Here is a 24,981-nt window from a genome sequence, read left to right as displayed (position 1 = left end):
AGGATAGGGACCTGGCAACATTATAGTTGCACACTCACGGTAGGGAAACTACAGGGGTTGCTCAGGCACTTCCCAACAGGGGAGTGTGCTTAATATACTTGATGCCTCCCAGCCATTGCCTGGAGGCATTTACAAAGTGTGCACGCTGCCATTTAAGAATCGGTGAGATCTGTGCAGCATGCGCTGCCCCAGAGCGGCAGGAAGCGTAGCAGGGAATGGGGACACTGCCATACGGCCGGGGCGGTGAGTATGTCAGCATCCCTGCCGGAATGAGGGAGAAAGAACACACAGGGACGACAGCATAAGCGTTACAGAATACAGTGACAGAACCACGATTATTACATGAATAAATCAACAAGCTTAGTACAGCGATCAATAGCTATGTTAGGTCAACCCCACTGACAACTGTATCGCATGAATCTACAACTCCCAGTATGTTTTTAACAATGGTAAAGAGATACTGGGAGGAGTTGTTAACAGTCATCATCAGACTGCGGAATAAACAGGAACCACAGCACTGATAAAAAGTAGTCAGTATCACAAATAAACAATTACATCCAGGTACCTTATACTTGACATCTTCTGTGATTGAAGTCGTTCCCATCACTTTCTGTCTCCATGTAGCACAGATGGCATGAGGAGATTTCATGTCCACAGTTAGTCTCTGCAGACTTCCCTCTAAAGGCCCCGTCACACTTAGCGACGCTGCAACGATCCCGACAACGATACGACCTGTCAGGGATCGTTGCTGCGTCGCTATGTGGTCGCTGGTGAGCTGTCAAACAGGCAGGCTCACCAACGATCAGGGGAGCAGCGACATCGTGGAAAGAATCTTTCCACGATGTCCTGCTCCTGGTTACGAGCCTGCTGAAGCAGGAGCAGGCTGGTAACTATGGTAAATATCGGGTTACTAGGGGCACACGCGCACCTAGTAACCCGTTGTTTATCATGGTTACCACTCTGCTACAGTGAGCGGGAGGTTACCGCTCACTTTAGCAGGCTCGTAACCATGATAAACAAAAGGGTTACTAGGTGAGCGAGTGCCCCTAGTAACCCGATGTTTATCATGGTTACCAGCCTGATCGCTGCTCCCGCTGGTCACACACAGCGATGTGTGCTGACCAGCGGGAGAGCAACGACCAAAAAATGGTCCAGGACACTTTGCAGAGATCTCACAGCAGGGGCCTGATCGTTGCAAAGTGTCACACATAGTGACATCGCTGGTGAGGTCGCTGTTGCGTCACCAAAACCGTGACACAGCAGCGATCTCACTATGTGAGACGGGGGCTTTAGTCTTCAGCGGCAACTCCTATACAGTGCTTTTAAAAATAAAAGCATCATACTGCCGAATGAAGCTGAATGGTCACATTAAAGTTGCGTAGGATAATATTTAAACAAATTTCAGTATATCTTTGTCTTTCAAAAGGAATAAAAAAAATAATTCACAGTTTGGTACAAATTTTTATTTCATTCGGAAGAAAGCATTAGACCATTTCTCTAGTAGAGAGTAGATGTGTAGGAGTCCAAGTTAACTCCAGTCATCAAAAAATATTAATAATCCAACCCACATAAATTTCATACTTATAAGTGTAGGGTTCATTACATCTCCCAAAAAGTACAGTTCATCCACTTGGAAGAATCTCAAGCGATCTGGTTAGTCCACATGGATGCGACTTTATTAACAAGCTGATGGCACAGGGCAGGTTACGCTTGTTAGTCCTTTGCTCTGAAAGAATGCATCTTGCTTTGGGTCACGACCAAGGAAATTGCGTAGCATCTCACTAGCATCTAGAGATCCTCCAGGCTTCAAGATACAGTTTCTGTAGTCAGAACCCACCTAAAAAGGAATGAAAAAAAAAAAGCATAAACCTTTCAATTACTATCTACATAGAACATGCATAGAATATGACTTGGGCCAAGACCGCACAAAAAAGATGTAAATTCTCAATTATACTCATCCACATAATTGATGGGTGCATGTGCATTGTGCCATTCGGCACTCACTAATCTGTGAACCTGATAAAGCTAGCTGAATGCTGTGATTTTTCTTTCCCAAAGAGCTCATGCGAACTGGCCTATTATCCTACATTACTTTTTTTTATAGCAGAACTTAAAGGACTTAAAGCCCTTAGTTGTAAAGAAAAAGGTAATTCAGTTATCGGTATAGGAAATGTTGCTTTCAGTGACAGCAAGCCCTAGAAAATATATATTATTTATTTAGAACATTATTAAAATACACCTAATAAACCCCTGTGCACAGTGAAAAAATAAGTAGGGCTTCTGATTTAATATAACTTTGCAAATAGATATTTAAATGATTTAGCAGCAATAAAAATCAGGACATATAGAGAACACTTTAGATCCCACAGTCTTAAAATATCATTAACCTTTGTGTGCGGGAATATGCGACAATAGATAAATATGTAACTTTTACATATACACAGAAGGAGTTATGCTGTGTTTTTAGGATCAATGTATACCATCCCAGGTTATATCACAAACATTAATTCCATTTAGCCTTAGGATGTTCAGTAGGCTGTTCCTGCCTAGCAGCGGAGGTTGGCACCCTAGTAATACGGGATTTGGCGCCCTTGTTCCACAGTGGTTTGCCCTCACTTGCCCTGATTGTCCGTGCTAGATGTTTAGATAATATGATACATCTCTAGTCTAGATAACACAGGCACTATTCTAGAAAAAAAAAAAAAGAAGGCATTCCAAGAACACCACTTATAGATAACATAACTTATCGGTTTTGCTGTTTTGTCATGATGTCAATCTGTCTTATGAGGCACAGGGTGCACTGGGTGCTGAAAGGGCACAACAGGGCTAGCCTTCGTTGAGCGGGAATGCCGGTTGCCTACCTCCACGGCAATGCAAAGTGTTCCAGGTATACATTAGGCCCGCAGTGATTTTCAACCAGTGTTCCGCGACACATGGTCGGGTGTGCCGCGGGGAAAGTTCCCCAAACTATGGTGCCCCCTGTGTTTTGTTTCCCGGCAATGCGCTCGATGCGCAGTCACGCCTTCTTACAATGTAGGAGACGTGTACAATAACACATGCGCAAGCTTTGAACCTCGCGCGACTTAATGACGTCACCGAGGCCGGCGCGTCATCCTGAGAGCGGAGAGACTCTCGCATTTGCCCGCCGCCAAGGTAATGCCCGCCAATAATGCTGACTATATGAGCTTTTGCCTGAGTATATGAACTGTTGGCAGAATACTCAGCATATGAGCTGGTACTTTTAGTACTCCAGTAGTATACTTCATATAACAATGAGAAATGTAAAATGAGAAATACTATAGTCATGAGGCTGGAGTACTATAAGTACCAGCTCATATGCTGAGTATATGAGCTGGCACTTGTACTCTGGCCTCATGGCCATAGTACTTCTCATTGTACCCCTTTATATTGCAGTATATGAGCCACATAATAATCAGCACCATATACTGTGGCGCTGTGTACAGTGCACGTCACCACAGTATATGATGCTGATAATCATGTGCTCATATACGTGGGACTGTATTTATGAGGTTACATGGGATTGAATATATGAGAGGGTTATCCTTTTTTTATTTCACTTTTTTAAAATAAATAATTTATTGAAAGGACCTCTGCCAGGCATATTTCACTCTTGAGGGCTAAAAAAGTAGCTCTTGTGGTGGTAAGAAGCTGATTTAAAACCCCCAAGAGTGAACTCCGTGAGAGTTGTATGTATGGAATAATAAATTATATTAGTACCGTTCTTCAGCAGTCATGTCCTGCTTGAATTGACTCTAGTGGCGTAGCACTTGGCAGCCGGCTCTATTCTACTTATAGAGAAAGCTGAGTGCTACGTCACTAGTGTCAATTCAGGCAGGAAATGCAGGCCGTAGTAATATAAGTTATTATCACACACATACAGCTCTCGCGAAGTTCACTCTTGGGGGGTTTAAATCAGCTTCTTGTCACCACGAGAGCTGCTTTTTAAGCCCTCAGGAATGAAATATGCCTAGCAGAGGTCCTTTAAGTGTGGCAGATAATGTAATACTCTTCTATTTTAGTGTGTGGCTGCGCACACTATCTCAGCAGTGATGGAGAAGTATTTGAGAATGGAAAAGGCAAATGCCGAACAGGACCCTGGACACAATTCTAACCCAAATGAAGGCCCTAGTATGAGAGTTCGACAAAAGAAAAAAAGACAAGACGGTGAGCTCAAGGCAATACAGTGAAAGCTATCTTTCATTTGGATTTACTTCCACTGGGGATGCGACAGCACCAACACCACTGTGCTTGGTGTGTGGTGAGAAGCTTTCCAATAGCGCTATGGTGCCAAGCAAACTTAAACGCCATCTCCAAACGAAACACCCTTCCGTTCAAAATAAACCGATGGAGTATTTTGTACGCTTACGTACAATGAGAAAGGGGCAACTTTTTTGAGAAAAAGCACAAAGGTAAATGAGAGAGCCCTCAAAGCTAGCTACCTTGTTGCTGAACTCATAGCTAAATCAAAAAAGTCCCACACTGTGGCAGAAACATTAATACTACCAGCTTGTAAAGCTATTGTAAATGAGATGCTTGGCCCTGAAGCAGCTAAAGAGATAGCTAAAGTGCCTCTCTCTGATAACACAATTGCCAGACGGATTGATGACTTGTCTGCGGACATTGAAACAGTTGTTTTGGAAAAGGTGCGCATCAGTAAGAAATTTGCCTTGCAACTTGATGAGTCGACGGATATCAGTGGACATTGTCAGTTGTTGGCCAATGTGCGTTTTGTGGATGGTGAAGCCATTAGAGAAAACTTCCTATTTTGCAAGGCACTGACAGAAAAATCAACAGGAGAGGCAATATTCCAAGTCACATCGGAATATCTTGATAAAAGTGGACTTACATGGGAAAACTGCACAGGTGTCTGCACTGATGGAGCCGCAGCCATGGTCGGGCGCATCAAAGGCTTTATAAGTAGGGTTAAAGAAAGAAACCCAGATGTTCTTGCTACCCACTGTTTCTTGCACCGTGAGGCCCTCGTTGCAAAGACCTTACCAGCAGATCTAGCTCCTGTGTTGGATGATGTTGTGCGCATAGTGAACTTTGTGAAGACGCGACCTTTGAGATGTCGCTTATTTGCGTCTTTGTGTACAGAAATGGGAGCGGAACATAAAATCTTATTGCTCCACACGGAGGTCAGGTGGCTGTCACGCGGCAAAGTGCTGGCCCGTGTGTATGAGTTGCGAGAGGAACTTAAAATATTTCTTACAAACGAGAGGTCCGATTATTCAAAGCTGCTTGCAAGTGGTGAGTGGTGTGCAAAGCTGGCATACCTGGCTGATATATTTCAATATCTGAATGAACTAAACACACGGATGCAAGGTCGAAATGAAAACCTGCTTACAAGCACTGATAAAATTAACGAATTCCGTTTAAAGGTGCAGCTCTGGCAACAACATGTGCAGGGTGGCAACCTTCAGATGTTCCCACTCAAAGAGAAACTGCATGATGACAATACTGCTGCAATGTGCGAAGCGATTGGCAGACATTTGAAAACTCTTGAGGAGAAGTTATCGTTCTATTTCTCTTCAGCCTTCACAGAATGCCTTGACTGGGTTAGGGACCCATACAGCTCATTATCCGATGCTGGAAAGGACATGACTTTAAAGGAGCATGAGGAACTCGTTGAACTGAAGCAAGATCGCGGTTTAAAGCTAAAGTTTGCTGATCTTCCTTTGGACAGTTTTTGGTTATCTGTTGCCAAGGAGTTCCCCATTCTGGCCAACAAAGCTATTTTGACATAGCTCCCATTTTCAACCACATATCTATGTGAGCTGGGCTTCTCAAGCTTGACTGCGATAAAAACTAAAAACAGGGAGAAACTGAGAACTGTTGAGGAAGAGCTTCGTGTGTGTCTTTCCACCATTCCTGCCAGGATATCCCTTTTGTGTTTATCGAAACAGGCCCAGGTTTCACACTGAGTGAGTAAAATAAATTTAGAATCTATATTATTAACTATATGTATACTATGACTGTTTTAGTGTCATTTTGTGCTATTTTGGTTGGTGGTGTGCCCCAGGATTTTCTAAGTATAAAAAGTGTGCCGCGGCTCAAAAAAGGTTGAAAATCACTGCATTAGGGTATCCTGCTGGCTATTTATAGTGCCTATTGTTGATTGGCTATTGGAAATACCTTTTGTAAATCCAACATGTAGAAACCTCTGAACTGGTTTTATCTGCCAGTTTGTCATTTTTTGTCTATACCACTCAATTTTACCTAATAAAAGTTTATTTTTAATTCAGTACATTCTATGATTAGCCCTTTAATGATTGATGTACGCAGAGTACCAACTATTTGGTGAATTTACTAATTGGTTGTGGGTCACTGCAATACCAGGCACATAAGTGTTTGTACACTTAATGTGGATTTGCACCTTCTGTTAACCCCTTTGCAGACTCTGGTGTAATTGTAAATCACTGCCAGGGTGCACTTGTATGGAGCAAGCTTAGTAGGTGAGCCCGAAGCACACCCATCAGATGTCTAACAGCAGCATCCAGACCTAGTGTTCTCAAAGAAAAAAAACTTTTTAAAATATTAAATATAAAAAAAACCTTCACCCACCCCAATTTAAAATTAAAACCTCCATACATTATTTGATTTCATGAAATTCATAAAAGTTAGACCAAAATATAAAAACAAAAATCCAACTACACGTTAGAAAATAACAAAAAAAAGCTAAAACGTCCATATTTTCACTTTTTCCATTCACTGCACTCCCTCACTACCCTAGATAAGTTCCTTGAGGAGTGTCATTTCCAAAATAGGGTCACTTATGGGGGAGTTTCCCCAGTGTAGGAACGTCAGGGGCTCTTCAAATACAACATGGAGTCCGCTACATATTCCAGCCAATTTTGCATTCCCTTCCAAACCCTGCCGTGTGCCCAAACAGTAGTTTTCCACCATGGGGTATATATGGACTCATGAGAAATTGCACAACAAATTGTATGGTCCATATTGTCCTGTTGCCCTTTCCCTTGTGAAAGTGAAACATTTGGGGGCTAAAGCTTTTTGTGGGAACAATTAAAATGTTCATATGATTGGACATGTCAAAACAGTGGAAACCCCCCACAAGTGACTACATTTTGGAAACTTAAAGGGGTTTTCCCATGAACAAAAGTTAATTTTAATAATTGGCTGTGTCTGACCGCGTACAAAACATACCACAGCTCCTGGGCAGGGGAGGAAGCAAAAGACAATCCAGACATTACAGCACGGGGATCGCAGAAAATTCATTTTGTGTGGTAAAACATTTCTCTGTCTGTTTTAAACAATATTTTACCTCACAGAATGAATCATCTGCGATCTCCTGCTGCAATGTCTGGATTGTCTTTTGCTTCCTCCCCTGCCCAGGAGCAGTGGTATGTTTCGTACGCGGTCAGACACTGCCAATTATTAAAATTAAACTTTTGTTCATGGGAAAACCCCTTTAAGTTTCCAAAATGTAGTCACTTGTGGGGGGTTTCCACTGTTTTGACATATCCAATCATATGAAAATGTTAATTTTTCCCACAAAAAGCTTTAGCCCCCAAATGTTTCACTTTCACAAGGGCAAGAGGACAATATGGACCATACAATTTGTAGTATATTTATTGTATTGTGGTATGTTCCGTACATGGTCAGACACAGCCATTGATTAAAATGAACTTTTGTTTGTTGGAAAACCCCTTTAACCCCTGAAGGTATTTATCTTGAGCTGCTGTGAGCACCATGATCCCACAGGTGCTTCACAGAACTTTATAACATTGGGATATGTAAATGCTAAATTACATTTTTCCCACAAAAATGTTGCTTCAGCCCTAAATTTTCACAAGAGAAGTAGAAGTAATGGGAGAAATTGCACAACAGATTGTGTGGTCCAGAGGACAGCGATCTCCCATATGTGGGGTAAAACTACTGTTTGGGCAAATGGCATGGCTTGAAAGGGAAGAAGCGCTATTTGAATCTTGGAGCACCATTTTGGTGGGAATAGACTAGTACTCATCTGAGGGTGTAGTGAACATTTTATCCAATTCACAGTATTGTATAACATTTGGTGAGTAAATGAAAAAACAGAATTAGACTTAACGGTAATTTGGTTTCTAAGAACTCTCCACAACAGCAGCAGCACAGGAGGTTGCCTCCTCATCCTAACTAGGGACAGGAAACAAAGATTTAAATAGCCCTTCCCCTCCCTGCATCCTTGCTATTTTTCTTAAAAGGACCACACCAGTATGAATGCTTCCAATATTTAACATTAAGGAATCAATTATCCTTAAAATAACAAAAGGTGGGAAAACTATACGTGCTGTCGTGGAGGGTTCTTAGAATTAGACTTACCAGTAATTTGGCTTCAATTTTCTCAAATCCCCTCCACGACAGCATCACAGGAGAAATACCAAAGAATAACGCTAGGGAGGGTCAATTGCCTGGAGGGCTTTCCTACCAAAGGCTAAATCTTTTAGAGACATTAAATCTAATCTATAATGCTTAGTAAAGGTAAGGACCGAGGACCAGGTGGCGGGGCTTTGCAGGTCTGCTCATTGGATGCTCTAGCTCTTTCGGCCCAGGCGACAGACATAGCTCTGGTGAAATGAGCTTTCAGTGATTCAGGAGGGGACAGGTCTTGGCTTCTCTATGAGTCTAAGATCGATTCCTTGATTCAATTTTCCAGGGAACTTTTTGAAGTTTATTTCCCCTTATATGATCCATGTTTAATGAACAAAAAGGTTTGGATCCTTCCTCCATGCTTGTTTGCTCTAGATAGTAGAGAATAGTTCTGTGGACGTCTAAAGAATGAAACTCCATTTCTGCTGCCCGTTGCATTTTGGCAAAAGGAAGGGAGGATTATTTCCTGGGGCATATGGAAATCCGTTGCCACCTTGAGCAAAAAAGATGGGTCTAGGCAGAGTACTACCCTTTCTTTCAGGATTCCCTAATGGATAAGGCCTGGATCTCCCAGACTCCTATACCACCAGGAAAGCAGTTTTTCAAGATAATCTGACCTTTGAGTATGACATTCATGTTCCAAGATGGAATTACATTAGATTTCCTTGGGTGTAATCTAGAGGATGCTGTCAAGAATCTTTTTATCTATTGGTGATCTGCCAAATTTCATTCGAAAAATGAACTTAAGGCCGACACCTGTACCTTAAGGGTACTAGGTTTTAAGTCTTTTGACAGACCTTCTTGTAAAAAGTTCAATACCCTTACTATGTCTGGATGAAATGGATCTAATGCAGTAGATCCACACCATAAAGTGAAGGTTTTCCATATTTTGCCATAGATGGAATTTGTGACCAGTTTTCTGCAGGGTACGTATGAGGTTTGTCAGAGGCCTCTAGCTTTCAGGATTGAGGCTTCAGAAGCCAGGGAACCAGACACAGAGTCTGGGGGCCCGGATGATATATTGGACCTTGATGTAGAAGGTCATGGTTTGGAGGAAGGACTAGAGGATCCTCTACCTTGAGGATGTTCAGTGCACCAAACCAGCTTCTTTTTGGCCACAGAGGAGGTATCAGAATGGTCCTGACTTTCTCCATACTGTTTTTTTGTTATGTTCTTGGAAACAAGTGAATTTGTGGAAATGCATAAGCCAACTTGAACTTCCAAGGGTGGTCAAATGAGTAACTTTGCCGCAGCATTGTTCGGCTTCAGGGAGAAATAAAGACTTACTTTTGCATTTTCATGATTCTCAAAAAGATCTTTATTGATAGCCCCCATTGTTGGCTAGCATTTGGAAAAATTTGGGTATTCAGGTTCCGTTCTCCTTGATGTATATCTGTTCTGCTTACGAAGCCTGCTTGAATATTTTCGGAACCTTTTAGATCAGGGGTCTCAAACTCGGCTAAGTATATGGGCCGCACATAGAAAAAAATGTGAATTTTAAGGGCCGCATTCTTTGCAGGATGTTATGACATTTTTAATACCATATTGTTTTTACTGTACACCCTTTTGATAATTTTTTTTTTTTTTTTTTTTTTTTAACATTGTTGGCTTTATTTTATTCTTTTAAATGGCATTCATTTTATGGGCTATGGTACAGTTTTATAGTTACAAGTTTACAGTTTTTACAATTTATATTTCCTTTTTGTGTCCCCTAATAGGGCACATACAGTGATTTTTTTCTTACAATTAGTACCATATAGTAATTCTGCCCATCCCAGCCCCCATCTTGCAGTAATGTGCCCATCCCGGTCCCCATCTTGCAGTAATGTGTCCATCCCGGTCCCCACCTTGCAGTAATGTGTCCATCCCGGTCCCCATCTTGCAGTAATGTGTCCATCCCGGTCCCCATCTTGCAGTAATGTGTCCATCCCGGTCCCCAACTTGCAGTAATGTGCCCATCCCGGTCCCCATCTAGTAGTAAGTAATGGCCCATGCTGGTCCATAGCTTGTAGAACATTCAACTGAAAAGAATCACTGACTTAGACGGCCCTCAGGACGACCAGGCCGCAATCCTTACGGGGGCTCTGGTGCCTGCGGGCTGCACTAGGCAGCCTCAGGGGCCATATGCGGCCCTCGGGCCGTGTGTTTGAGACCTCTGTTTTAGATGAAGGGCCGACAAGGACAGGAGGTTCTGTTCAGCCAAAGATTCTTGCCGAGACTTCCCGTAGGTTTCGGAATTTTTTGCTCCGCTGATGTCTTAATTCTGTGAAGTTTGAGGATTGCTCATCCATGTTGTAAAGATGTGCGGTTGTGGATTTTAATAATCAACTAGGCAGGTTATCGATGCAAATAGTTTTATTCCTTCCGACCACGGTGAACAGCAATTCCAGGTAAATGTCCAACAGGCAATTCTCTTAGTCCTCGAATTTCCAACCTGGGATCAGTAGTTCCACTGCCCCGTACCAGGTGATACCCACTGTCCCCCACAGCTTTTTGTATCGCCTGCCAGTATAGTGGCAGTCACAGCATATGCTCCTTCAGATGATGGATATCACGACCGCAGCACGTGATACCACCCAGCTCTCCGTCCAACTAGCAATGAATCTTCTCTTTCTCCTCCACAGGGTTCAGCCCCCTGAATCGGCAGAAGAGCTCACCCCTCCCTCCCCCAGCTAATTGTGCCTTAGTGGAGATATTTTCTCAGGTGGAACCCATCCCCTGGGTTTGCATGTGAGACTACCTGTGGTGACGGAGAGAACAATGGCCCAAGGTCTCGGAGATATGGTCAGTGAATGGAATAGATACCTGAGGTTGAACTGATGAGCAAACAAATCACTAACAAAACACAGCAAGCAAATTTCTAACAAAATACAAAAATAAGATCGATGAAAATGGGTGCTCAGTGCTGGAAAACTATTTAGTAAGTGGCCAGGTCCTCACACATGTCTTTAGGCCAGACACTTTGAAGGGCCACCTGAGAGATAACAGCTCCCCAAACCCTTTTGCTGGTGTCTGTTACTGATGATAGGGAATATTGAATCTAGGCTGTTCCTTCTGGGTTGAGCCACCATCCGAGCGACACCTTTACCGGATGAGGTAGATGGATCCTTCTGCTGAGGGAACCTGGAGATCGGCCTCAGCATAAAAAGGATTAAGTTCGGCAGGACTCTTGTAAGGGGCTGAGCCCAAGGAACTGCCTGAAAGCATGTCGTCATGGACCTCAGGACTAGCATTGCGTATCTTATAGACACAGTCTTCCAGTTCCTTAGAGTATGTTGGATCTTGTATGTAACTGTTTGGGCACGAAACAAAAGAGAAGACCTTTTTGGTGGAAGGAGGTAATCGGATTTTTTCCAATTTATTATCCAACCTAGAGATGTTATAATCCACAGTGTAGGCTGGAGATCATCTCTGAGACATGGGGGTGCAGTGAGCAAAAATTAAAAAATCCTCCTCCTCTGGGTTTTTTGGATTGGAGCAAAAGGATGGTAAAACTATCTCTTGAGTTCTATGAAAGCAGGTAGACACCTTAGGGAGGTATGCTGGGTCTGGTTTGAAGTAATATCTGAGTAAAGGGTGGAGAAGAGGACAGGCTCTGGATGTTGCTCACTCTTCTGGCCGAAGTTAATGCAACCAGAAGAGCAGTTTTAAGGGAAATGTTCTTTAGGGAAGCTGAATCTAGGGGTTCAAAGGGAGATTTCGTCAAAGCTTTTAAGACTAAATTCAGGTCCCAGGGCATGAGATTTGATTTTGTAATGGGTCTAGACCTAAAAGATGCTTTAATAAATCTTGATATCCAGAAATTCCCCGCTAGATTACAGCTAAACAAGGCCCCAAGAGCTGCCACCTGAAACTTTAGGGTACTAGCAGACAATCCAAACTCAAGGCCCTTCTGAAGGAATTCTAGAATTTTTCCTACAGGAGACCCATCCTCCATGTTGGCCCCTGAAAAGGTCAAATTTTTTTTCCAGGTTCAAGCATAAATACCTGTAGTAATAGTTTTTCTACTATATAGGAGGGTATCTACTAAATTTGAGGAATTTTTTTTTTAAATAATGCCCTCTTAAATTCCACGCCGTCAGGTGTAGACCCGGAGTAGGAGGATGGAAAATTGGTCCTTGTGAAAGGAGATCCAGAATCTCTGGAAGGACCCAAGGGTCAGAAACAGACATCTCCCTCAGGCAAGAGAACAAAGGTTTCTTGGGCCAGAAAGGAGCTATCAGTATAATACGAGCCCCGTCCGCTCTGATCTTCCTGATGACAATAGGGAGAAGAGACACAGGTGGGAAGACGTAACTTAGGTTGAATCTCCAGGGGATTAGGAGAGAGTCTACCACTAGGGGATTTTCACTTGGGTTTAGGGAACAGAAGTCCTTCACCTTCCGATTCTGTCTGGTGGCAAACAGATCCACCACTGGGAGGCCCCATTTCTGGACTGAGAGAAGATCTTTTGATTTAAGGTCGAATCTCCTTCTCTAAGAGTATTTCGACTTAAGAAGTCTGCCTTGGTATTCTCTTTTCCTCTTATATGTAAGGCGGTAAGGGAGAGGAGATGCTAAACGGCTACCAGCAAAAACCGATCTGAGACTTTCATTAGGGATTTTGATCTGGTTCCCCCTTGGTGGTTTAAATATGCCACTGAAAAGCGGTTGTCTGACAAAACCTTGACGTTTTGGCACTGTAAGGATACAAGGAAACCGTTTACGGCTCATTCCACAGCCAACAACTCCTTAACATTAGAGGAAAGCACTTTTTCGTTCCTTGTCCAGATACCCTGTATTATTTCTCCCCCTAGATGGGCCCCCCATCCTGTGGGACTCGCATCAGTTGTTACTACCCGTGATGGAATCACCCAGGGGACTCCCCTGGACAGGTTCTGGACATCCAGCCACCACCGAAGGGACAGTGTCGAACGAGGGGATAACATTCTACCCTCCAGATGTCCCTTGAGGACTGATTCATTATACAGGATATCCCACTGCAGGATCCTGGAAAGGTACTGTGCCCATAACACGGTGTGTCAATGTTCCCAGTAAAGACATTGCCTTTCTGAGAGACAGATGGTGCTTGAAAGGCTTCTTTTACCTGGAGTTGAATTTTCCTAATTTTTGAGTTCAGAAGGCGGGATTCCTGTACTTCTGAATCAAGCACAACACCCAAAAACTGTTGGATTTTCATGGGCAGTAGTCTAGATTTTTGAACGTTTAGCAACCAACCAATATTTTCTAAGGCAGACATTAATTCCCCCAAAAGTTTTTCACAATGGTGGAAGGAGCTCCCAACTATTAGGAAATCATAGGGAATGATGAGCACATACCTTTCCTGAAGATAGGCCATAACTTTGGTGAAAATTCTGGGAGCAACTGCCAGTTCAAAAGGAAGGACCGCATATTGGAAGTGCCTAATTACACCGTTTAACCTTAATGCCACCCTGAGGTATTTGTGATGTTCTTCATGAATGGGTATGCGATAATACACATCCTTGAGATCCAGGACCGCCATGTAACACTCAGGAAAGAGAAGTTTTATTGCCGTACTTAAAGATTCCATCTTAAACGAGGATACTCAAATATTTATTCAGGGATTTTAGATTTATAATGGTCCTAAAAGAACCATCGGGCTTTGGCACCAAAAAGAGGGGAATAGAACCCCTTCTCCTTTTCTGGTTCAGGGCCTTCCACAGAACCTAATTCAGGATTAAGTCCTGGACCTCCAACTCTAGGGCTAACATTTGCGTCTGGGTGGAATCGGAGGGGTTTACCATAAACCTTTCCAGCGGAGCATATCCAAACTCAAACCTCAGACTGGTTTCAACGAGACTGAGGATCCATCGACTGGCCGAAATGCGTTCCCAGGCAGGGAAAAAAAAAAAAAAAAAAAGAGGAAAGCCTACCCCCCCACCTGGGCAAAGAGTCATTGTCCCGATTTTGGGGCTCCCTAGGAAGAGGGCCCAAACAATAGTCCTCTACCTTTCCCTCAGCGGACTTCGCATTTGTCGTGATCCTTAACTGGCTTCCTCCGGACGAACTTTCATGGAAATTGCAGGGAATCCTTTTTTTATTATCTCACGTTTTTTCAAGAATTTCATTCATTGCTGGACCGAAGAGGTATTCTCCTTCACAGCCAGCCTGGAGGTCTCCCGGACAACACTTTAGCCATAAGGCTCTGCGAGCAGCACTGAGTAAGGCAGCTGATCTTGCTGCTAACCTCACCGAGTCCGCAGAGGCATCAGCCAAGAAGGCCGCCGCACCCTGAATTAAAGGGAAGTTGGACAGGATGTCTTTCCTAGCTACTTTATCCTTTATCTGGGATTCAAGTTACTGCAGCCAAATCATGAGAGATCTGGAAGTACATGCTGATGCTACCGCTGGTCTCAGAGCCCCTGCAGCTGTTTCCCAAGTACCCTTGAGGAAGGTGTCTGCCTTTCTATCAAGTGGGTCTTTTAATGCCCCCCATGTCGTCAAAGGGCAGAGAAGACCACCTAGAATCCTTGGTTATGGCAGCGTCCAACCTAGGGGCCTTATCCCAGGAGGAAGATGATGATTCCTCAAAAGAATATTTTCACTTAAGCAAGGTGGAAGGGAGCCTTTTTTCTCTGGCCTCTTCCACTCGCTTTGTACCAACCCTTGAATGTCATCATTCAAGGGAAAGCATTTTTTCTTTTTCTGGCCCAGACCCTTAAACATTAAGTCCTTGACTGATCTCTCTGCTCTCGTTTCCACAATACCCATTGTGGGACAAACCGCTTTAACCAAAGCGTCGACCTCTTTAAGGGGAAAACAGTAGTGATTAGAGTCATTATCTGAAGAAGACGCTGACCCGGGGGGATCCTCTGAGCAAATCTCACCCTCGGATACTAGAGAACTGTCCGAAGGGGAGTCCTCCATGTCCCTTCCCCCTCTCGGTCTCTTTTTGTTAGAGAGGGCCTTAGTAATCTCAGTCTTAATGAGGGATTTCAGCCCTGCCGAAAAATTAGGGGTCTCTCCAGCCACAGTTTGGTCAATGCATGACTGACAGAGTGTCTTGGGGTAAGTGTCTGGTAATAGGGCCTTGCACAAGGCACATTCCTTGTGCTTTGATTTAGAGACGCACTTTTTCCCCTGGAAAGAAAGAAGGGGACTCCATTACCAAATGAACATTCACGAAGATCACTTACCCCATATTCAATCAGTCGGTACCGGCATAGACGAGGGCTCTTTCTCAGTCGAGGGATCCTTCCTAGAGGCTGCCGATCCATCCAATCAGCTGGAGCTGCGTTGGCTGGACCTGCTCTCAGATCTATCGCTATTGCGAGGGCAACGTTTCACCGAACTCTCCAGGGGCTCCCCAGGCAGCAGCTGATGTTTAAGCTGCTGCTCCTGCTCCTGCTCTGCATGCAGATTCTCCATCATGAATACACAGATGGCTGGGAAGCACCTGCTCAGTGGAACCAGTTTATTTTGTACTGGCCACTGAGCCTGGCACCTAAACTTCTAGGTCACGCGACCCCATGTGACGTGTGGTATTACTACCGGCGTTCCCAAGCCGGGAACGCCCCTACATCAGTCAGGGCACCATCTCTGGTGCATCCGCCCCAGGGCACGTGACCAGCTTATGCCCCACCTCCGGATACGTCACTAACACCGCCTCTCTCCCCTTACCGGCCGCGCTCCCCAGCGTGCAATGGTCCCGTCTCACTCGTTGGCCGAGTTACCTAACTGGCCGCGCGTGCAACCTCCGGACAACATCAACCGCACCATCACTGAATCACCGCGCGCAACTGGTCCGCCGGTCACGCCCACAGCAGCCTCCACGCGACGAACTTCCGCTGCGGGGGAGGAAATGAGAGCAGGAAGCAGACAGGACCACGCCGGAGTCGCTTAACCACAGGCAAGGGAAGATGTTCAAACAGCGTGCGCTCACGGAGCAGGCTCCCTTGAGCCCACCGTGGAGGCCTAGGAGACCTGCACTGACCGAGGTGGAGAAGGAATCCCCACCTAACCGGGACAGCCAGGCCTAAGAAGAATCTTCTATTCATACAGGTAAGCCTGCACTAGGTTCCCCTCATCAAGGACAGGAAACCAAACTGAGGCGGGAGAGAGGTGCGCCCTTTTAAGCCAGTAGGTTTCCTGTCCTGGTGGGCAGATCCCCTCTCTAGAGGTGCTGTCATGGGTGAACAAATAAAAACTCCACTTCTGCACCACGTTCTCACCAATCACACAATAATAGTTCCCACCAAACACCATATCACATACATAGCCAGCAGCTTTTCTTTTAGCCAAAAGATTTTTTTTAAGCCACCAAGACAAGGTAAACTCTTCTGGCCGGGCATACTCTACTCTAACCTAGTCAATACTCTTTAGGTATATTTTTATGTAAGGGAATGTGTCACATACATTTTTTAAAATGACCATTAATATCACATACAAAGGACAAATACCGTGACACCATGGCCAGACCACATATTACCACAACATAGTGACCAAATACTACAATTCTGATCATGAATAAAAAAATAAACACAATACTAATATTACCATAAGTGGCATTATACACAGGAGCTCTGTACATAGTATACTATAGTACATAGTATACCAACTTCTACACTGCATCATCATATGAAGAAAAAAAAGGACAGTGTCACCCTGCACAGTAACATGACCCCCCCCCCACTGAAAACAGTATCCTCAAAAACAAAATACATCACAGCAGTAATAAAATGCTTTAATTAGCCCCTACAGTACTTGTGTCCCACATCTTGCCCCCAAGTCTCTCCATTCGGCCCGCAATATCTCTCCATCCTGCCTCCATAATGCGACTTTCCAAAAAAAAAAGTTTTTCCTTACCTTGCCGCGCTCCAGCTGTGCCGAGATCGCCCATCAACTGAAGAACGGTCGCTGGCGCATGACAGTGACGTCACACGCCAGCGACATGCGCGCTGAAGTCAGCTGCCGGCCTGTGACTCCCGCACGGCATTAGATTTCAAGTGAACGTGCGTCCGAGGACGCACGTTCACGTTACTGAACCAGCAGAATCCTACCGCTGGAGCCCGGTGAGCAGAAGAACTGGGGCCCTGACGGGCCCCCTCCGAAGCTAAGGGCAGTTATGCCCAGATGGCAACCCTGGTTGTACTAACACATTAGTAATGCAGTTGTCCTCTCTTAGTACTTCAGCTTCCATCTCACAGGCTTTCAGAGTGGGGGTGGGGGTGGAAGGGGCAGAGCTGACATACATCACTGCAGATGAGTTAAGGTTTAACTCTACTGTGTTGGTTATAATCAGGAACAGCTCTGTAGCAGAGCTGCCAGAACCATGAGTGGACAGCTGCTGCAGTAAGGCTATATGCCCACGATGCAGAAATGCTGCAGATTTTTTCCGCTTCTCCCTGGCAGGAAAAACGCATGCGGATTTTACATGCGTTTTTCCTGCCAGGTAGAAGCGTTTGTCAAGCGTTTTTGCATGCATTTCTGCATGCGGGTTATCAAGCGCTTTTCCAAGCGATTTTAGCATCACTTGGAAAAGTGCTTGACAACTTGGTCACACTATATAAATCCATGCAGCCAGCGGGATGGATTTCAGTTCTAACATTTTCATGAATGGGGAGTGGGGGGGTGGGCATGGTCTGATGACTGCCCGAAAGGAAGTATCTTTCTGCTCTCTTGCCATCCTGATCGTAATCTCACCGGAACTGAGGAATCAGTATACCCTCACTCCAGGTATACTCCTGCAGGCAGCAGTTTTGGAGTGGTACTTGCTCACAGATCAGTGCTTTTGTGCTCTGGCCTACCCTGCCCTCTCGGTCCTCGACCTGGCTCCTGGGCTGTATGGATCCTGCTCAGTCATGCGTGAAGCAGCTGCTCCTGCCACCTCGTGAGTGACTGAATCATGGAGGAGAGTGGTGAAGTCAAGGGTGCTGGGGTGGATTGACACCAGGAATGCACAGGAAAAGCTGGGAGAAGCGGTTATTAATGCCTCTCACGTGGAACCTAGTATAAAGAAGGACCTGGTGCTTCTCCATTCCTTCTTCAGCAATGGCTGCAGATAGTCCGCCTTTGAACAGTGGTAAAGGCCTTCCTGACTGTCCTGAGTTTATTGACTTTTACAGACGCCATTTTCTCTGCTTAAAGGGATGTTACCATCTCCAAAATCCGATCCCAATATGTAGTAGTTGTATTAATAATATTAGCAAATACCTCCAATTACAAATGTAGTATAGTTTTTCAGATTCGCTATGTCTCTTTCCTCAAGTGCAGGCATTGCAGGACCTTAGGTATCCATGGTTATGTCCACTGATTGCTAGTGGTCGTAACCATGGATACCTAAGGTCCTGCAATGCCTGCACATGAGGAAAGAGACATAGGGAATTAGAAAAACTATACTACATTTCTAATTGGAAGTATGTGCTAATATTATTACTATTATTACACCAAATATATATTGGGATAGTATCTTGGAGATGGGAATACCCCTTTAAATCTTGTGTAACACTGCCAGCTGCTGGTGTTTAACAGCAACACAGCCTATATATTAGGCTAAGGCTGAGTTCACACGATGCGTTTTTAATGCGTTTCCGCGGCGTTTTTGCAGTTGCAGAAACACCGCGGAAACGCATTAAAAACGCATGGTAGAAGGGCAGCAATGTTCCCCAATTGAAATCCGCATGTGCTGTGCCCATGATGCGGATTTTTCCGCAGCGTAAACGCTGCGCTCAAAAATCCGCAGGATGTCAATTAATTTTGCGTAAACGCGGCGTTTTCGCCGCCATTGACTTGCATTAGAACGCGCCAATTCCGCAAGACTGCATTTGTACTTGCGCTATTGGCGCGTTCTAATGTGCGGATGGTACCCGGGTCTGGATGAGAGGAGACTCTCCTCCACACCCAGGTACCATTAAAAAAGATGTAAAAAAAGAATAAAATAAAAAATAAATGTATACTTACCTTCTGTCGGCCCGCGCAGCGTTCCTGCTTGGTTCCCGGCACTTTGCAGTGAGTTGAAGGACCTGCGCTGATGTCAGAGTCATGTGACGGGTCACGTGACGCTGAAGTCGGCAGGTCTTTCAATTCAAAGTTGCCGGCGAGGGAGAACGGATTGAGCAGGACAGCGCGGGCCATCGGAGGTAAATATATACACTCTCTCGGGTCACACTATATAAATCCATGCTGGTTGCATGGATTTATATAGTGTGACCTAGTTGTCAAGCACTTTCCAAGTGATGCTAAAATCGCTTGGAAAGCGCTTGTCAATCCGCATGTATTCTGCAGGAAAAACGCATGTACAGTCCGCATGCGTTTTTTCTGCCAGGGAGATGCAGAAATGATGCAGAAATTTTCTGCTTCATTTCTGCATCGTGTGCACATACCCTGAAAGACTGACATCTGAGTTTTGGAGACACTCCTGGTTTTATATATTATTATATTTATAATATTGATGAAATACTGTTCAAAAATATAGATGAGTGAATAAAGATTAAGATGGTTTCCTGATCGACATTTTACGGCTGTTAATATATTTTTGAAGTTTGTCTCTGCTTTTATCAGTTGAATCTGGGGGACTGCTGACATTGCTATGGCAAATACAAAGCAAAAAACTAAGGAGAAATCCTCCCAATTTGACCAGCTTTGTTCATTAGATATAGATTCTAAGGCCACGCTCACACAGCAGTTTTTTGGTCAGTGTTTTATATCATGATTTGTAAGTCAAAACCAGGAGTGGAACAATCAGAGGAAAAGTAGAATAGAAACACGTCACCACTTCTGGATTTATCACCCACTCCTGGTTTTGGTTACAAATACGGATGTGAAATACTGACCAATACACTACCATGTGAACATGGTTTAATGCTGGGAATTCCCCTGAACAAGTGACTATTGCTGTGGCTAACTCCTCCACTTCAGTCAGCGCACTGATGCATATTAGAGCTGCAGCGGCTAAAAAATTGGAGTAATACTCCAGGAACCCGGAAGCTTCACAAGGTTCCACACCGGACCTCACTCTGCCTGCAGACTATGCATTTTTAACTTCTCAGTTACATTCTCCTCTAAGATCCTCTTGATCCTTTACAAACGACCAGAAATTTGCCCAGTTTTTGTCAGTCATCAACAACTGTCAAGCTATTTTGGTAGTAACTAAAGTGGACGGCCTCCTGCACATCAGAGGTGGAATATCGGATGTAGAGGATACTTAGAGGCCTATGGCGGCTCAAATTGAAGAATTAAAGGGAACCTGTTATGTGATTTGTAGCATCTAAACTGTCCCCAGTGCGTTGTTATGCATCACTAACATGCTTTTTCAATAAAATCGGCACAGGCGCAGCTTTTCGATGCACACTGCGCAAGCACGGCATTTCAAAGAGGATTCCAGTGGCGTCAGTGCAAACCTGGGAACATCATTCAAATTGCGTGGGCGGTGACAACCTTGATTGAACGCAAAGAAGCACACCCCTATGACTAAACGAGCAAGAAATGTAACTATATAAAGTTGTTTTTGCAAAGGATTACAGCGCCGATTTTAATGAAAAAAGCGTGTTAGTGATGCACATTGCATCATTAACAACGCACTGGGGATAGTTTGGCTGCTACAAATCACATGACAGGTTCCCTTTAAAGAGAATCTGTCACCACATTCGACCTATCTAAACTATTAATATGGGCATACAGGTTATAGACTGCTGAAAAAAAATCATACCTGTATACCTCAAGTTAGATGCCTTGATGTTGAGAAATCATCTTTTAGCACTTTATTTAAATTACCTCTTCCAGGCTATGGGGAGGATGCTGCCTGGAAGATAACTCTGCCTCCAGAGATTTTACATGAAGGAGGAATTACCAGTGTGATGTTATTGCCGCTTTTGGCTCTCCTGGTCTCACTGCAAAGCTGTGTGTGATTATACCTCACATCTGCAGGTTCCTCTCAGCTTCAGCTTCTAAGGCTGCGTGCCCACTATGCCTTTTTCAAGCGTTTTTGCAGCGGAATTTCCGCAGCGAAAACGCTTAAAAAACGCTTGGTAATACGTGCCCCATGGTCCCCAATGATGATCCGCATGTGCTGTGCACATGCTGAGGAAATTTCTGCTGCGGATCATCATTGCGGAAAAATACACAGCATGTCCATTAATTTTGTGGACACGCAGAGTAATTGCCGCCATTGACTTGCATTGAAACGCTTGATATCCGCATCACTACATGTGCACATGCGGATATTAAGCGATTCAATGTGCGGATGGTACCCGGGTTTGGAGAACAGGAGACTCTCCTCTAGACTCGGGTACCATAGAACCTGATAAAAAAAAAGAATTTAAAATCAAAAATAAAGATTATACTCACCTTCTGATGGCCCCCAGTCTTTTCTCCGCTGCGTCCGGTCTGTTGTACGGCTCACGGTGGTGTGAAAGGACCTTTCATGACGTCATTTAGTCATGTGACGGGACCGCTGACATCAGCGGTGGTGTGACCTGTCACATGACTAAATGACGTCACCGCAGGTCCCTTCACACCACCGCGAGACATAAAACTGACCGGACGCAGCGGAGAAAAGACCGGGGGCCATCAGAAGGTAAGTATAATCTTTTTTTTTTTTTTTACCATTTTTATTCTTTTTTTAACTATTAACTTGGTCACACTATATAAATCCATGCTGGTTGCATGGATTTATATAGTATGACCAAGTTGTCAAGCACTTTTCCAAGTGATGCTAAAATCGCTTGAAAAAGCGCTTGATAACCCGCATGCAGAAATGCATGCAAAAACGCTTGACAAATGCTTCTACCTGGCAGGAAAAACGCATGTAAAATCAGCATGCGTTTTTCCTGCCAGGGAGATGCAGAAAAAATCTGCAGCATTTCTGCATCGTGGGCACTTAGCCTGACTCACACAGACAGGGTTGTTATATTGTTGCAATACAGAAGCACAGAGAGAAGCAAAAAAAGTGTTTGCAAGAAGACAAATTTCACTTTTCCTGTTCTGTTTTAGTTACTTGTCATCCTTCAGGTAAAATGAGCTCTGGAGGAAGAGTTATTTTTCAGGCAGCGTCCACCCAATTGCCTGGGGAGTCCTCCTCAAGCTCTCTGGAGCAGACACGTTACTAGAGGAGTAAGAAAACCTGATTACCTGCCTAATCCATCAAGCTAGGGTACTCCTTGTCACCTTGAAGCCTTTCCTAACCCCCTGGAAGGAAACAAACCAGGTCTTGCGCTTCCTCCATTGTTTCGTCCTATCCAGGTATTCTATTTGGACCTGTCTAACATCTAGGGTGTTAAGTCTCCGTTCCGCCTCATCATATGTATTATTAACCCCTTTCCGACCAGGTCAGTAATACGTAGCTGCGCCCTGGGACTTATGGACCAGCTACTATTACACATGTGGTGATAGCGCCCGCGCACAAGCGGTGCGGGGCGATAGTTGACGGGTGTCAGCTGATTGTAACAGCTGACACCCAGTGCTATGTGCAGGGAGCGGTCCTGCACCGCTCCCTTAACATTAACACCCGCAATTCTGCGATCGAAGGGGGAGGTGATCGCTATACTCACCTCTCCTGCCGGTGTCCAGAGATGTCTGCGGCGGCTTCCGGATGTTGTCATGACGTCAAGATGTCTGCGGCGGCTTCCGGATGTTGTCATGACGTCAAGATGTCGTCATGACAACATCCAGGTCACCAGGAGGCAGGATGTTACTTTGGTCATGCTCAGTGCATGACCAAAGTAATCTCTCTCCTGTGTGCAGCGGTGACATGCAGCAGATCAGGCTGCAAAAAGTGAAAGTCCTATAGTGGGACAGTGTAAAAGTAAAAAATTAAAAAATGTAACCCCTTTAAAGCCCAAGACATACGAATACGTATCTGCGCCATGGGACACGTATTAGGCTGTGCGAACGCAATCGCCGCCGAGTGTCAGCTGATTGTAACAGCTGACACCCGGTGCTATGTGCTAGGAGCGGTCCCGCACGGCTCCCGGCACATTAACCCCCGCAATGCTATGATCGAAGTCAATCGCAGCATTGCGGTGTCAAGAGGAGGTGATAGTGATACTCACCTCTCCTGCTGGCGTCCAACGCTGTCTGCCGCGGCTTCCTGGATGTTGCCATGATGACCCGATGTCGTCATGACAACATCTGGGTCACCAGACAGCAGAAAGATAATTTGGTCATGCGCAGTGCATGACCAAAGTATCTTTTGCATCTCCAGCGCTGACAGCCTGTATAGCACAGGGATGGCCTATGCTATACAGGCGATCAGAATTAAAAAAAAGTGAAAGTCCCATAGTGGGACAAAGAATTTAAGCAAAAAAAGTGCTAAAAATGAAAATAAATAAATTAAAAAAAATTGTAAAAAAATAAAATATAAAAAAAAATAAAAAACCAATCCATCAAAAATAAAAATATAATGTACTCATCAATAAATAATATTATGAAAAGAAAAACAAAACAATAAAAAGTACACATATTTGGTATCTCCGCGTCCGGAACGACCTGACCTATAAAACTGTCCTACTAATTAACCCCTTTAGTGTACACCGTTAAAAAAAAAAAACAAAACACCGAAGCAAAAAACAATGCTTTATCACCATACCGCCAAACAAAAAATGGAATAACATGCGATCAAAAAGACGAATATAAATAAAAATGGTACAGCTGAAAAAGTCATCTTGTCCCGCAAAAAACAAGCCGCCATACAGCTCCATCATCCGAAAAATAAAAAGTTATAGCTCTCAGAATAAAGCGATGCAAAAAAATATTTTCTATAAAATAGCTTTTATTGTCTAAAAGCGCCAAAACATAGAAAAACAATATAAATGTAGTACCGCTGTAAACGTACTGATCCGAAGAATAAAGCTGCCTCATCAATTTTACCGCACGCGCAACAGCATAAAAAAAAAATAAATCCTGAATTGTTGTTTTTTGTTTATTCTGCCTCCCAAAAATCAGAATAGAAAGCAATCAAAAAATGTCATGTGCCTGAAAACGGCACCAATAAAAACGTCAACTCATCCCGCAAAAAACAAGCAGTCACATGACTGTCGGCCAAAATATGGAAAAATTATAGCTCTTAAAATATGGCGATGCAAAAACTAGATTTTACAAAAAAATGCGTCTTTTAGTGTGTGACAGCTGTCAATCATAAAAACCCCATATGATTCTGGTATCGCTGTAATTGCACCAACCCGAAGATTAAAGTCGTCTAATCACTTATATCGCAAGAGGAATGGCGTAAAAAATAAACTGTAGGGTTAGGGTTCGGATTTTTTTCAAAAGTGTGTGTGTGTATATATTTTCACATTATATTATATTATATTATATTATAACTATGAATTAACACATGTGGAATTATATACTTAACAAAACAGTGTGAAACAACTGAAAATATGTCTTATATTCTAGGTTCTTCAAAGTAGCCACCTTTTGCTTTGATGACTGCTTTGCACACTCTTGGCATTCTCTTGATGAGCTTCAAGAGGTAGTCACCGGAAATGGTTTTCACTTCACAGGTGTGCCCTGTCTGGTTTAGTAAGTGGGATTTCTTGCCTTATAAATGGGGTTGGGACCATCAGTTGTGTTGTGCAGAAGTCTGGTGAATACACAGCTGATAGTCCTACTGAATAGACTGTTAGAATTTGTACTA

The 24,981-nt window shown here is 44.0% G+C and overlaps 1 protein-coding gene across 2 annotated transcripts in view; it reads right to left on the bottom strand.

Moving 5' to 3' along the window:
* Positions 1-1,441: 1,441 nt before the first annotated feature.
* The window catches only part of THOP1 (thimet oligopeptidase 1), a 182,877-nt gene continuing 159,337 nt past the window's right edge, over positions 1,442-24,981 (bottom strand). For both annotated transcript variants that reach the window (XM_073685650.1, XM_073685640.1), the window contains one exon: positions 1,442-1,837. In XM_073685650.1, coding sequence (XP_073541751.1) covers positions 1,679-1,837 — 159 coding nt within the window. In that variant the 3' untranslated portion in view covers positions 1,442-1,678. The remainder of the gene's footprint in view (positions 1,838-24,981) is intronic.

This window comes from Phyllobates terribilis, unplaced genomic scaffold, assembly GCF_046119375.1.
Source record: "Phyllobates terribilis strain yellow unplaced genomic scaffold, ASM4611937v1 Scaffold_1__5_contigs__length_1240528914, whole genome shotgun sequence".
NCBI classification, from domain to species: domain Eukaryota; kingdom Metazoa; phylum Chordata; class Amphibia; order Anura; family Dendrobatidae; genus Phyllobates; species Phyllobates terribilis.
Note: the sequence above shows the minus strand (reverse complement) of the source record. Positions and strands in the feature narration are given on the sequence as shown.